Here is a 16,180-nt window from a genome sequence, read left to right on the forward strand (position 1 = left end):
TCGTCTTGGGGAAAGTCGTGGACTGGCTCGTCTTGGGGAAAGTCGTGGACTGGCTCGTCTTGGGGAGAGTCGTGGACTGGCTCGTCTTGGGGAGAGTCGTGGACTGGCTCGTCTTGGGGAGAGTCGTGGACTGGCTCGTCTTGGGGAAAGTCGTGGACTGGCTCGTCTTGGGGAAAGTCGTGGACTGGCTCGTTTTGGGGAAAGTCGTGGACTGGCTCGTCTTGGGGAAAGTCGTGGACTGGCTCGTCTTGGGGAAAGTCGTGGACTGGCTCGTCTTGGGGAAAGTCGTGGACTGGCTCGTCTTGGGGAAAGTCGTGGACTGGCTCGTCTTGGGGAAAGTCGTGGACTGGCTCGTCTTGGGGAAAGTCGTGGACTGGCTCGTCTTGGGGAAAGTCGTGGACTGGCTCGTCTTGGGGAAAGTCGTGGACTGGCTCGTCTTGGGGAAAGTCGTGGACTGGCTCGTCTTGGGGAAAGTCGTGGACTGGCTCGTCTTGGGGAGAGTCGTGGACTGGCTCGTCTTGGGGAGAGTCGTGGACTGGCTCGTCTTGGGGAAAGTCGTGGACTGGCTCGTCTTGGGGAAAGTCGTGGACTGGCTCGTCTTGGGGAAAGTCGTGGACTGGCTCGTTTTGGGGAAAGTCGTGGACTGGCTCGTCTTGGGGAAAGTCGTGGACTGGCTCGTCTTGGGGAAAGTCTAGGACTGGCTCGTCTTGGGGAAAGTCTAGGACTGGCTCGTCTTGGGGAAAGTCTAGGACTGGCTCGTCTTGGGGAAAGTCTAGGACTGGCTCGTCTTGGGGAAAGTCTAGGACTGGCTCGTCTTGGGGAAAGTCTAGGACTGGCTCGTCTGGGGGAAAGTCATGGACTGGCTCGTCTTGGGGAAAGTCGTGGATTGGCTCGTCTTGGGGAAAGTCATGGATTGGCTCGCCTTGGGAAAAGTCATGGATTGTTTTTGTTTTTTTGGGGGAAAGTCCTGGATGGGCTTGTCTTAAGGAAAGTCAAGGACAGAGTTGTCTTAATGGAAGTCATAGCTACGGTTGTCTTAAAAATCACAGATGGGATGGTCTTAGGGAAAAATCATAGATAGGATTGTCATGGGGAAAATCATAGATGGGGTTGAAGGTCCACTTTAAGCGTAACTATACTTTCAGAGAATAGTAAGAGTACATACGAAGATCAACATAGTTCAAAGTAAAGCTTTAGTTACTATAAAACAAAAAAACATACCATAAATTCTAGATCACCATAAGGGGCCCCAGTAGTTTAGACGTGAACACATCTCAAGGGGTCTGAGAGTCCCCACACGACTTGTTTTTAAGACATCGGCGCACAAACACCATAGGAATTTACAATTTTGTTTGAAATCTCAAAAGTTTACATCAAAAGAACGCATTCTTCCACCCTATAAAGACTTCCTCATCAAAGTCCTGATTCGGTGTCGGGAAGGAACTGTAGGCTCCTTACACAAACAAGTGTTCTTCCCAAGTCTCACGTACCAATGAGACACATTCCGGACACTTCCATACTTATCATCACACGAAGACATCTATAATTAGGGAGGCTCAAAAACTAATTACATAAATAAATACAGAGGCTAATGACCAATATAAAGTAATGTGCATACATTATAAAAAATACATTATAAAAAGAAAAATGTATAATTTTTGTTCCAAGTAAAAAAAAAAAAAATTATAATTATATATATGTGTTTTAATTATTATTTTTTTTATTACACACACACACAACTTCATGCAAAAATTATTATTTTTTTTACTTTTATTCAATGTCTTGGGACAAAAAATAAAATGCACTTTTATCTACTTGTGTTTTTTTGTTTTTATAAACTAAGTATACATTTTATTCTATCATTTTTTTCCACAACTGCTTAACCACTAGCCGCCCACTAACAATACAGGCACGACAATGTTGACCTGTGCTGTGATTGCACACAGCACATGTTTGTCTGCAGGTTACAGCCAATGATTTTGGCTGTATACCTGCTGATTATCTGTGTTTTTTTTTGTTTTGTTTTGTTTCTTAATCGGCGAGTGTGAGTACTGATGCTTGTTCTTCTAGTACTCGCCAATACCGATTACCAATGCCTTTGTGGTGCGATTTGAGCCCATAGGAAATTAATGGGCTCAAATCACACTGCAGAGAATTGCATGTGATTTGAACAGGAATGCGGTGCGATTCTGGTCTGAATCAGATGCGGTTTCAGCAATCACATGTGCTGAATCTTATCAGTTACAGTGTCACGGTTCTCTCTCTGAGCTACAGAATACATCCCGTCATCTTACAGAGAAGAGGAAGGAAAGGGCAGATGATCTGTAGTCCTATTCTAGGGTGCTCCTCCATACATACAGTGCTCTCTGCCTGCACTGAGTGTTATCAGTTACATTGTTCATGGTTCTCCCTGTGGACTACAGTATAACATCCTTCATCTTAGAGAGATGGAGAGGGGAGGTGTCCTGTAGTCCTATCCTAGGGTGATGACAATGCTCTCTCCATAGATATAGTACTCTGTGTTGACTCTTATAGTTACATTATTCATGGTTCTCTATATGAAGAATAGAATGCCTCCCCTCCTCTTACAGAGAAGAAACGAGAGGTGACCAGTAGTCCTATCCTAGGGTGACAACATTGCTCCACCATAGATGCAGTAGCATCTGCCTGTGCTGGCTGTTATCAGTTACAATGTTCTCTCTGTGGACTAAAGAACACCACCTCTCATCTTACAAAGAAGAGAAAAGAGGGGAGATGTCTTGTAGTTCTATCCTAGGGTGGCAGCATTGCTCCTCAGTAGATACAGTGCTTTCTGCCTGTATGATTATTATTATTACACAGGATTTATATAGCGCCAACAGTTTAGGCAGCACTTTACAATATAAAAAAGAGACAATACAGTTACAATACAATAAAATACAAGAGGATTAAGAGGGCCCTGCTCAGAAGAGCTTACAATCTAGTATCAGGTACATTGCTCATGGTTCTCACTGTGAACTGTAGAATACCTCCCCTTGGGGTGACAACCTATAGATACAGTGCTCTCTGCCTGCACTCACTGTTATCATTGTTCATGGTGCTCTCAGAGGACTACAGAACGCCTCCCATCATATTACAGAGGGGGGGTGTCCTGCAGTCCCTATCCTAGGGTGGCAACATTGCTCTTCAGTAGATACAGTCTGCCTGTGCCGTTATCAGATACATCGTCCATGGCTTTCTCAGTGGGCTATAGAATACCTCCCCTCATTTTACAGTGAAGAGAAGTGGGAGGTGATCTGTAGTCCTATTCTAGGGTGACAACCTATAGATACAGTGCTGTCTGCCTGTCCCGTTTTCAGGTACATTGGGGGTTGATTTACTGAAGGCAAATCCACTTTGCACTACAAGTGCAGTCACTTCAGATCTGAGGGAGAGATCTGAAATGAGGGGAAGATCTGAAATGAGGGGAAGATCTGCCGATTTTATCATCCAATCGTATACAAGCAAAAATCCTGTTTTTTTATTGCCTCCCTTGGATCTACAGCGACTGAACTTCCAAGTGAACTTGTAGTGCAAAGCGGATTTGCCTTTAGTAAATCAACCCCATTGCTTGCTCTGCCGGCCATAGAACACCTCCCCTCATTTTACAGTGAAGAGAAGTGGGAGGTGATCTGTAGTCCTATTCTAGGGTGACAACCTACAGATACAGTGCTGTTTGCCTGTACCATTTTCAGGTACATTGTTCATGGTTTGCTCTGTGTGCTATAGAACTAGAGCTGCAACTAATGATTATTTTCATAATCGATTAGTTGGCCGATTATTGTTTCAATTAATCGGTTAATAACCTTAAGAAAAAGTGTGGTGTATAATTTAGTTAATATGTAAAGTTTTTAAAAAAAGGGCAATTTATTCTTAAATATCTCTGTATGCAGTGGTAAAAAAATAACCAACTATATGGTAAGTATACTGTATATACTATTAGAGGAGATATACTGTATATACCACTATTAGAGGAGATATACTGTATATACCACTATTAGAGGAGATGTACTGTATATACCACTATTAGAGGAGATATACTGTATATACCACTATTAGAGGATATGTACTGTATATACTATTAACTGCTTAAGGACCACCTCCTGCACATATACATCGTCAGAATGGCACGGCTGGGCACAAGCACGTACTGGTGCATTGCTTTTTAAGTGCCGAGCCGTGGGTCGGGAGCGCGCCGCCGGTTCTGAGCTCCGTGACCGTGGCCGCGGGACCAGTGAACCTGATCGCCGCTGGTGTCCAGAAATCGGGTCACAGAGCTGAAGAACGAGGAGAGGTCTGTGTAAACAAACCTCTCCCTGTGCTTCCTACTGAGCCTGTCACTGATAGTCTTTTCCCCGTTATAAGGAAAGACGATCAGTGACGTCAGACACCAAACCACACCCCCCTACAGTTAAAAAAAAACAAAAAAAAAAAACAGACTTACACACTTAACCCCTCCCCGCCCCCTAGTGGTTGACCCCTTCACTGCCAGTGTCATTTACACAGGAATCAGTGCATTTAAATAGCACTGATTGCTGTATAAATGACAATGGTCCCAAAAATGTGTCAAAAATGTCCGATGTGTCTGCCATAATGTCGCAGTCACAATAAAAAAAAACGCTGATCACCGTCTTTGCTAGTAAAAAAAAAAAAATATTTATAAAAATGCTATAAAACTATCCCCTATTTTGTAAACGCTATAACTTTTGCACAAACCAATCAATAATTGCGTTTTTTTTTTAACCAAAAACATGTAGAAGAATATGTATTGGCCTAAACTGAGGAAAAAAATGTTTTTTTATATATTTTTTGGAGAGATTTATTATAGCAAAAAGTTCAAAATATTGCATTTTTTAAAAAATTGTCGCTCTATTTTTGTGTATACCGCAATAAATAAAAACCACAGGGGTGATCAAATACCACCAAAAGAAAGCTCTATTTGTGGGAAAAAAAAGGACGCCAATTTTGTTTGGGAGCCACGTCGCACGACCGCGCAATTGGCAGTTAAAGCGACGCAGTGCCGAATCGCAAAAAGGGGCCTGGTCCTTTGGCTGCAAATTGGTCCGGGGCGTAAGTGGTTAAAGGGTGAATCTGGTAAATATCAGACTCAGAGATCAAATCTTTTCTAAATACCCAACGGCTGAAAAAAGTACAAATGTGAACCATAGGAAACCATGTAAATGAACTGTAGTACGTTTCTGCAAAAAGCACCAAAAAAACACATTGATGTGAAACAAGTCTAAGACCTTTAGTAACATAATGGGGTTAAAAAACTAAAATGAGCCCTTTTATAGCACAAAGAAAAAAAAATAAAAGCGGATAATCACTACTGGAAGGGGTTCTTTTTTTTACTGTAGAACTGTGAAAGTAATATTCACAGTAGTGATTATTTGCTCTTTTTTTACTATTTGGGCTAATTTTAGTCTTTTTTTTAACCCCATTATGTTACTGGCCTATTAATCGATTATGAAAATAGTAATCGATTAATTTCATAATCGATTAATTGTCGATTAAACCTATATAGATTAACAGAGAAGAACAGGAGGGGGTGCTCTGCCTGTGTTGTTTGTTATCAGTTACATTGTTCGTGGTGGACTACACAACACCTCACATTACAGAGGAGAGGAAGAGGGGGGTGTTCTGTAGTGCTGTCCTAAATTCAGCCATTTAGCGGGTCGCCTGCCTTTGCCCCTTGAATAATGTGTGTTTCTTCCACAAAGGCAGTGAAAAGGTTAACCCGTAAAAAAAAAAAAAAAAACACTCCTCCAATCCATCGCAGCGTTCCCCACCTCCGAATATACCCCTCTATTACAGAGACAGATTTCCACCTCTCTCTCTCCATTTAAAACGCTATAATTACGTCCTGCCCCCTTATTCCAATCCCAACACCTGAAGGCAAAACCTTCACCACAAGACGTGAAGATGAATATTCGCCAACGTTCAATCTGAACTCCGGGTTCCCCTTGAATAAACACAAGCAAAACAAGAAGGAGTGTGCCCTTGGCCTCCCTGAACGACTAGATATTTAGACACCTATCTGTGCGTACGTTTTGTGGAGCCGCCGCCCAGCGTGGCCCCGGGGCCATGGAGACTACGCTGCTAACGTTAAACGTCCTTCAATTCACAAGCTTGAACTCCTGACCTCCTTGTCGGATGAGAAGCTTGTTAGATAAAAAAAAAAAAAAAAAGACACCAAAGCTTCTGAAGGCCCGGGAGGACAGACCGGTTTGCTGCCTTCTCTTCCCAGACAGCTGTTGGGCAACCGGTAAAAGCATTTTAAAAAGGGTGGAGGAGGGACGGTCGGAACATTGATCAGTGAGGCAGAGGCATGTGGTAGGGCAAAACATTCCCGATGCTTCCACCCAACCCAACGTGTCACAGTTCACCTGAGAGGCCTGACATCTCCACTTCCCCCATGTCACCAGAACCGATGACAGACATCCCGCCGGTGACAGGATGAGCCCGCATATGGCCCAAATTTGTAAGACGTGACAGGTCAAGTGTGCCACCTGCTGAACTTTCTTCTCTATATCCTCCAAGGCAAGAGCTCAGAAGAGCAAGGTAGACTTCCTTACAGGGAAAATGAGGCAGAGGCATGTGGTAGGGCAAAACGTTCCCGATGCTTCCACCCAGGGATCAAGTCCTGGGGAAAAAAGTGTGGGAACGCCCACCCAAGATCCACTCCCGCACAAAAAAAAAAAGAAAAAAAATAGGACATCGGGGCACATCAGGGCACAGGGCACATCAGGGCATGGGACACATAAGGCCACATGGTACATCAGGGCACGGGGCACATTATGGCACATCAGGGCACATTATGGGGCACATTATGGCACATCAGGGCACATTATGGGGCACATTATGGCACATTATGGGGCTCATCAGGGCACATTATGGGGCTCATCAGGGCACATTATGGGGCACATCAGGGCACATTATGGGGCACATCAGGGCACGGGGCACATCAGGGCACGGGGCACATCAGGGCACGGGGCACATCAGGGCATGGGGCACATAGCACATCAGGGCACAATATGGGGCACATCAGGGCACATTATGGGGCACATAGCACATTAGGGCACATTATGGGGCACATAGCACCTCAGGGCACATAGCACATAAGGGCATGGGTTACATCAGGGCATGGGGCACATCAGGCTACATGGCACATCAGGGTATGGGGGAAACGTTGGCACATTATGGCACATTATGGGGCACATAGCAAATAAGGGTGTGGGGCACATCAGGCCATATGGCACATCAGGGCATGGGGCACATCAGGGAACGTTAGGGCACATTATGGGGCACATAGCACATAAGGGCATGGGGCACATCGGGGCATGGGGCACATGGCACATCAGGGCATGGGGAAACGTTGGCACATGGGGGCACATTATGGCACATTATGGGTCACATAGCACATCAGGGCACATTATGGGGCACATAGCACATCAGGGCACATTATGGCACATTATGGGGCACATAGCACATCAGGGCATGGGGCACATCAGGCCACATGGCACATCAGGGCATGGGGCACATTATGGGGCACATAGGACATCAGAGCAGGGGGCACATTATGGCATGGGGCACATCAGGGCACATAGGACATCAGGGCAGGGGGCACATTACGGCATGGGGCACATGAGGGCACATAATGGGGCACATAGGACATCAGGGCAGGGGGCACATTTGGGCATGGGGCACATAGCACACCAGGGGGCACATTATAGGGCACATCGTCATCTTACTAGCCAGTATGCAGATTAGTGCAGGAAGCGTTTGGCTGTAGTAAGGCCCCTCCTCTCTTCTCGTCAATCCCTATTGGCTTGTGACATCATCTGGGATAGACCATAGACGAGAAGAGAGGAGGGGCCGCCGAGGAGCGAACATCGCTGTGTGAAGGGAGGGAGAACTTACTACAGCCAAACGCTTTCTGCGCTACTCTGCATACATCTCATTCGGGCGGCTCTAGTCCTGCAAAGGGAACAGCGTTCCCGCTGTGAAAATAGTGCAGGGACGCCGTTCCCGCGCGTTCCCGCAGGACTCGAGCCCTGCTTCCACCCAACCCAACGTGTCACAGTTCACCTGAGAAGCCTGACATCTCCACTTAACCCGTGTCACCCGAACCGATGACAGACATCCCGCCGGTGACAGGATGAGCCCGCATATGGCCCAAATTTGTAAAACGTGACAGGTCAAGTGTGCCACCTGCTGAACTTTCTTCTCTATATCCTCCAAGGGAAGAGCTCAGAAGAGCAAGGTAGACTTCCTTACAGGGAAAATGGCTTTTTTTTTTTTTTTTAGATAATTTTAACCTCTTCAGCCCCAGAAGATTTGGCTGCTGAATGACGAATTTCCCCCACAAATAAAGCTTTCTTTTGGTGGTATTTGATTGCCTCTATGATTTTTATTTTTTGCGCTATAAATAAAATAAGCGTATATTGATTGGTTTGCGCAAAAGTTATAGCGTCTACAAAATAGGGGATATATTAAATGATTTTTGTACTAACAGAAAAAAAAAAACCTTTGAGGCACACAAATACTGCAAAAGAACACACCATCCCCACTGTGAAACATGGTGGTGGCAGCTTCATGTTGTGGGGATGCTTTTCATTAGCAATGACAGGGAAGCTGGTCAGAGTTGATGGGAAGATGGATGAAGCCAAATACAGGGTAGTCTTAGAAGAAAACCTGTTAGAGTCTGCAAAAGACTTGAGACTGGGGCGGAGGTTCACCTTCCAGCAGGACAACGACCCTAAACATACAGCCAGAGCTACAATGGAATGGTTTAGATCAAATCATATTCATGTGTTAGAATGGCCCAGTCATAGTCCAGACCTAAATCCAATTGAGAATCTGTGGCAAGACTTGAGAATTGCTGTTCACAGACGCTCTCCATCCAATCTGACAGAGCTTGAGATATTTTGGAAAGAAGAATGGGCAGAATTGTCACTCTCTAGATGTGGAAAGCTGGTAGAGACATCCCCAAAAAGACTTGCAACTGTAATTGCAGTGAAAGGAGGTTCTACAAAGTATTGACTCCGGGGGGCGCCATATAAATGTACCCCACAATTTTCACACATTGATTTGTAAAAAATGTTGAAAAAACATTTATCATTTTCCTTCCACTTCACAATTATGTGCCACTTTGCGTTGGTCTATCACATACAATCCCAATTAAATACATTTACGTTTTTAGTTGCTGAAATGTCAAGGGGTATGAATACTTTTTCACGGCAATGTATTCCAATATATATGGTACAGCCTAAGGAGAGGGGGGGGGGGGGGGGGGGTGCTCTACACTGGTCTCATCTATTTGGATATTGGCCTATATTGCCAAAAGTATTGGGACACCTGCCTTTACACGCACATGAACTTTAATGGCGTCCCAGTCTTAGTCCGTAGGGTTCAATACTGAGTTGGCCCACCCATTACAGCTATATATATATTTGGATATATACGGCACAGTGTAAAAGTGGGCCCCTGTGCTGGTCTCATCCATTCTGATATTTATAGCTCAGTGTAGGGAGGGGGGCCCTAGGCTGGTCTCACCTATTCTGATATTTATGGCACAGAGTGGGAGAGAGCCCCTACACAGGTCTCATCTAATCTGATATATACGGCACAGGACCCCCCCATCCCGGTATATGTTTGTGACAGTGGCAGTGATTATGTCGGAGCCGAGACACTAAACATGTCACTCAGTCATCAGTACAGGCAGCCAGCCGCTTCATACTGAGCTATAATTACCGCCGCATAATTGCATCATTGCTTGTGTGTTTAAGAGCACTTGTCAGTAGGGCCCGGGGCCAAACACAGGGGAGCTGCAGAATTATCCTCCCCTCATAATTACACCCCCGCCATGTCTTGTGCACACATCTTAATGGACTCATAAAAAAGGAAATAGGGGGGGGTATATAAACTGAGCCCCAAATTCTGTGACCTCCTCAACCCTCCAGATGGTTCCAAGCCAAAGAAGACACCAAACTCCTTTCTGTGACTACATACACACCGCCCCCTACTGACCATAGGAGGAAGGAGTGCAGAAAGTTAGGTACCATTGCTACCTGAGTTCTGGGATTCGCATAACCCCCCCCCCCAGGTTATATAGAAACAAAGCTGAAACTCTTTGCTTTGTAAATGGTCTCCCTGGCCATGGACATTTTTTTTATAGCAGGAGATTATTTTATATATATATATATATATAAAAATGTCCATGACTAGGGAGACCATTTACAAAGCAAAGAGTTTCAGCTTAATTTCAATATAACGTATGTGAGTCTCAAAACACAGGTAGCTGGAGTCAAGTATATACACATACAAACATATACAGGCAATATTACCAGAAGTATTGGGACACCTGCCTTTACACGCACATGAACTTTAATGGCATCCCAGTCTTAGTCTGTAGGATTCAATATTGAGTTCACCCACCCTTTGCAGCTATAACAACTTCAACTCTTCTGGGAAGGCTGTCCACAAGGTTTAGGAGTGTGTCTATGGGAATGTTTGACCATTCTTCCAGAAGGGCATTTGTGAGGTCAGGCACTGATGTTGGACGGGAAGGCCTGGCTTGCAGTCTCCACTCTAATTCATCCCAAAGGTGTTCTATGGGGTTGATGTCAGGACTCTGTGCAGGCCAGTCAAGTTCCTACACCCCAAACTGGCTCATCCATGTCTTTATGGATCTTGCTTTGTGCACTGGTCCAAATCATTTGGTGGAGGGGGGGATTATGGTCTGGGGGGGTGTATTTCAGGGGTTGGACTTGGCCCCTTAGTTCCAGTGAAGGGAACTCTTAAGGCGTCAGCATACCAAGACATTTTGGACAATTTTATGCTCCCAACTTTATGGGAACAGTGTGGGGATGACCCCTTCCGGTTCCAACATGACTGCGCACCAGTGCACAAAGCAAGGTCCATAAAGACATGGATGAATCAGAACGAAGACTGAGACCCAGGCCTTCTCATCCACATCAGTGCCTGACCTCAGTAATGCCCTTCTGGAAGAATGGTCAAACCTTCCCATAGACACACTCCTAAACCTTGTGGATAGCCTTCCCAGAAGAGTTGAAGCTGTTATAGCTGCGAAGGGTGGGCCAACTCAATATTGAATCCTACAGACTAAGACTGGGATGCCATCAATGTTCATGTGCGTGTGAAGGCAGGCATTCCAATACTTTTGGCAATACAGTGTGTGTATATACACATTTAAATATATACACACACACACACACACACACGCGCACGCACGCACGCACACACACGCACCTACGTTGACTACCTCTGTTTCAGAGTTTTGCAATTAAAGTGTGACTTTATAAAATTGTCTTCCAGCAAACACACCATCTTCACCAGGAGGCCGGACCTAAAGAGAGGGAGACCCATCCACTTCCCACTCCATCTTGACTGACCTGTGGAATGGACATGGCTAACGTGCCCCGACCATTCCCCACAGGCACACGACCAACCGGTCTCTCACTTCTATCGAGATGGAATCTCTCCAACTTTGTTGGTCTGAGGAACGGACCTATCACAAGAACTCAGACCATTTCCTGCAGGAACACAACCAATCAGCTTCCCAGTTCCATAGGGAGGAAAGTTCTCAATGTTGATTGGTCTGAGGAACAGACTTGGATGAAATGAACCTGTCACATGAACACCGACCATTCCCCAAAGTCACATGACCAATCAATCCCTCCGTTCCATAGAAATGTAAGCTCTCCATGTATGGACTAGGCTTTGCTGAAGTGAACCCATCACATGTTCACCAGCCATTACCCACATGCACATGACCAATCAACCTATGGATTCCACACACATTAAAGCTCTTCATCCATTTTGGTTGGTCGGTGGAATGGACAAGACTAAGGTCAACCTGTCACATATGCCCCAACCATTCCCCACAGGCACATTACCAATCAGCCGCTCAGTTGTATGGAGATGAAATCTCTGAATTTGCCGATCTGAGGAACGGACTTGGCTGAAGTGAACCCATCACAAGAACACTGACCAGTCCCTCCAGCAAACCAACCAATCAGCTTCCCTGTTCAACAGGGATGAAAGCTCTCAATTTTAAATGGTCTGAAGAACAGGCTTCCCCAAAGGCACATGACCATTCAGTCCCTTGGTTCCATAGAGATGAAACCTCTCCAACGTTATAGGTTCGAGAAACAGACTTGACTGAACCCATTACAAGAACACTGGCTATTACCTGCCGGAACACAACCAGTTCCATAGACATGAAAGCTCTTGATTTTGATTGGTTTGAATAACGGTGAACCTGTGACATGAACACCAACCATTCCTCCCCACAGGCACATGACCAATCAATCTCTAAGTCCTATAGAGACGAAGCTCTCCATCTACATAGGTCTGAAGAACGGACTTGGCTGAAGTGAATCTCAACACAATGGAAGAACTTACCTTTAGCAAACTTCATGTAATGAACTCGCTTCTTAGAGGTCTTGGACTTTTCTTCCAGGCTGAAGGATTTTTTGCTGTCATTGGTGGGAGAATCTAAAAGATAAGAAATATTTTTGTAAATTTTTCACTCCTATGAACACCCCCGGGGAGGAACTTATTAAGAACGTCTATGGTGCCAATGATCTATATACTCAGATACTTCCTTCTCTTGAGGTCAGATCTCCAGTCAGCGCAAAACTTAAAAACACCAATATCTTTCCCCTCCCCCTCATCTATTATTTACAAGTCACACATTATTAAAATCTCCAGAAATGCATGAAAAAGAGGCAATCATGACCTATACCAGTGATGGCAAACCTTGGCACCCCAGATGTTTTGGAACTACATTTCCCATGATGCTCTTCTACACTGCAGAGTGCATGAGCATCATGGGAAATGTAGTTCCAAAACATGTGGGGTGTTAAGGTTTGCCATCACTGACCTATACAGTCTTTGCTCCCTCAAACTTAAGAGGTGATGGGCAGTGAACAGCTTCCTCAATGACAAGAGAAGCATGCTGAGCAAGGGACTACATGTCCCATAGTACCTTGCTCTGCCAGAGGTGTGCGACAAATGTGTCTCTGGGCGTAACCACAGTAAGGTGAGCCATTCAAGCTGCAAAGACGACATGACTGTTCAAGTCGTTTCTTCCTCCAACATAGCCGGCAATGGATGGGGAGCAATGAAGAACAGTTTCTTCAACAAAGAGAGAAGAGCACTGAACAAGGGACTACATGTCCCATAATGCCATGTGCCAACAGCAGCAAAGGACATGTGACAACAAGCATGTATCTAGGTGTAGCCTAGAGGTGCACGATTAATCACGAAAAGATCGCAATCTTGATTCACCCCCCCCCCCCCCACGCGATCTAAAGTCTGGATGACCCGCGATTTTCGTTTAGCGCCACCGGTTCCACGTAACCAGCATGGAGCGCAAATGGCGGATATCGGAACTGACATCAGACTGACGTCAGTCATCGGAGCATGTGATGCAGCGCGCCGCTGACTGGGTGGGTACAGTGGCCGAGAAACAACAATAAGTGCGCACTGCGATGTTGGTCTACAACTCCCAGCATGGCTGATTCTAGGGGGGTGGTGACATACAGTACTGAGAAAGACTGTATTGGACTACAGCATGGCCCTATAGTGTGAGTCGTTAAGTAATGAGGCTGGTGTACAGAGGACTACAACCCCCAGCATGGCTGATGCTATATTATGGGGCACTGCAACTCGCAGCATTACTGTTGTATGGGGGATTATGGCCCTATATGGGGAAATATAAACTACCTGAAGACTGATTGCCATAAGGCCCTATAGGAGGTGGTGTACGGAGGACTATAACCCCCAGCATGACTGATTTTGGCTTATGGGGGTCTATAACCCCCCAGCATGATTCTCGTTTATGGGGGACTACAACCCTTAGCATGCCCCTATGTGGGGGGGCATATAACACTGAGGACTGCAACTCCCCAGAATGACGTATTCTCTATGGGGGACTACAATTCCCAGCAGTTTTTGATAATCAGGATTTCATTCTAAGCAAAAGAATTGCAATTCTCATTTTTCCCAGAATCGTGCAGCTCTAGTGTAGCCACAGTGGGGTGAGCCAATCAGGCGGCAAGGATTTGACCGTTCCAGTCTATCCCCCCTCTAGATAGCCCCCAATGGGAGGGGAGCCGCAGAGAACAGCTTCTTCAATGAAGAGAGGGGCACACTTAACAAGGGACTACAAGTTCCATAGTATCTTGCACCACCAGCAGCAAAGGACATGTGACAAGCATGTGTACATGGGGAGCAATGAAGAACAGTTTCTTCAACAAAGACAGAAGACCACTGAACAAGGGACTACATGTCCAATAATGCCATGTGCCAGCAGCAGCAAAGGACATGTGACAAGCATGTGTCTAGTTGTAGCCACAGTGAAGTGAGCCAATCAGGCCATAAGGATATGACTGTTTCAGTCCATGCTCCATCTATATAGCCCCCAATGGGAGGGGAGCAGTGGAGAACTGCTTCTTCAAAGAGAGAGGGGCACACTGAACAAGGGACTACGTGTCCCATAGTGCCTTGGGCCATCAGCAGTGACAAGCGTGCGACAAGTGTAGCCACAGCAAGGAAGGACTTTCAGGTCACAAGGATGTGGTCCTTCCAGTCTTTCCTCCTAACATAGCCGGCAATGGATGGGGAGCAGCTTCCCCAATGATGAGGAGCGTACTGAACCAGAGACTACATGTCCCATATAGTGCTTGGTGCCACCAGCAGTGAGAGGATATTAGTTATGAGGAAAGGTTGGGAGCACTGAACTTATTCTCTCTGGAGAAGAGACGCTTGAGAGGGGATATGATTTCAATATACAAATACCGTACTGGTGACCCCACAATAGGGATAAAACTTTTTCATGGAAGGGAGTTTAACAAGACTCGTGGCCACTCATTAAAATTAGAAGAAAAGGGGTTTAACCTTAAATTACATAGTGGGTTCTTTACTGTAAGAGCGGCAATATCAACTTGCGCGCTTACAACTTATCCAAAGCACGGCGGCAAGGCTGATAACAGGAAAAAAACCCTGGGAGTCAATCTACCATTCCCTGAGGAGCCTACATTGGCTAACCGTAAAGAATCGGATCACATTCAAGACCCTCTGCCTCACCCACAAGTGCATGCATGGAGACGCTCCTCAATACCTACTCGAGAAAATAAAACACTACACACCCAACCGCAGTCTTCTAACCAAAACCTCCTCCTCGTTCCCAAAACCCGGTACAAATCAAAGGGGGAACGGAGATTCGCTATCCAAGGACCACGGCTATGGAACGCTCTACCAACCAACATCCGCTTGGAAGAAAACCACCAGGTCTTCAGGAAAAAACTCAAGACCTTCCTCTTCTAGAAGCTGGACTACAAAGCTCATCACAGCGCCTTGATGCGATTCAGTTCGTGTTGTGCGCTATATAAATTATTCATTTATTCAAAAATGTTGAATTCCCTTCCACAGCTGGTGGTCTCAGCGGGGGACATTGATATTTTCAAGAAACTATTAGATAAGCACCTGAACGACCGAAACATACAGGGATTTATAATATAATACTGACATATAATCACACACAGAGGTTGGACTTGATGGACTTGTGTCTTTTTTCAACCTCACCTATTACGTAAAGGAATGTGACAGTTGCACCTCCAGGTAGTGCCCCCTGGCGGTGAGCCATTCAGGCCACAAGGACCTGACCGTACCAGTATTCCCCCTCCCCATCTAACAGTGATGGGTGGGGAGCCGAGGTGAACAGCATCTTCAGTGAAAAAAGGGGTGCACTGAACTAGAGACTACATGTCCCATAGTACCTTGCTTCACCAGCAAGAAGATGTGTATGACAAGTGTATATCTGCGTGTAGCTACAGTGAGGTGAGCCATTCGGGTCGCAAGGAAACCTAACCAGACATTACCACTACCCGCTATCTGCATGGGGAACCTAACAATGCCACCCATGTAGTCTGAAGAACCAGATGAGGGTGTTAAAAATGACAGGTGACAGGATAGGGCCATGCAAAGCCAATCTTCAATCTTTTGAATGAGAAGCAGAAAAGCTTGATCAGACCGCGGTCCGTGACTCAAACTATTAAAAGCAACAAGATCATAACACCAAGCAACAGAATTCTATCCAATGGCACCCTATGCATCAGAAGACGGGTTGTCCAGG

General features: G+C 45.7%; 1 protein-coding gene across 1 annotated transcript in view; it reads right to left on the bottom strand.

Moving 5' to 3' along the window:
• LOC143989217 (PIN2/TERF1-interacting telomerase inhibitor 1-like) overlaps positions 1-16,180 on the bottom strand; it is a 220,196-nt gene that overhangs the window by 177,090 nt on the left and 26,926 nt on the right. Inside the window, exon 5 of the mRNA XM_077489276.1 lies at positions 12,445-12,537. Within this exon, the coding sequence (XP_077345402.1) occupies positions 12,445-12,537 (93 nt within the window). The remainder of the gene's footprint in view (positions 1-12,444; positions 12,538-16,180) is intronic.

Source organism: Lithobates pipiens, unplaced genomic scaffold (genome assembly GCF_037356315.1).
Source record: "Lithobates pipiens isolate NorthernLeopardFrog02 unplaced genomic scaffold, aLitPip1_a1.2 Scaffold_18, whole genome shotgun sequence".
Taxonomy (NCBI): Eukaryota; Metazoa; Chordata; class Amphibia; order Anura; family Ranidae; genus Lithobates; species Lithobates pipiens.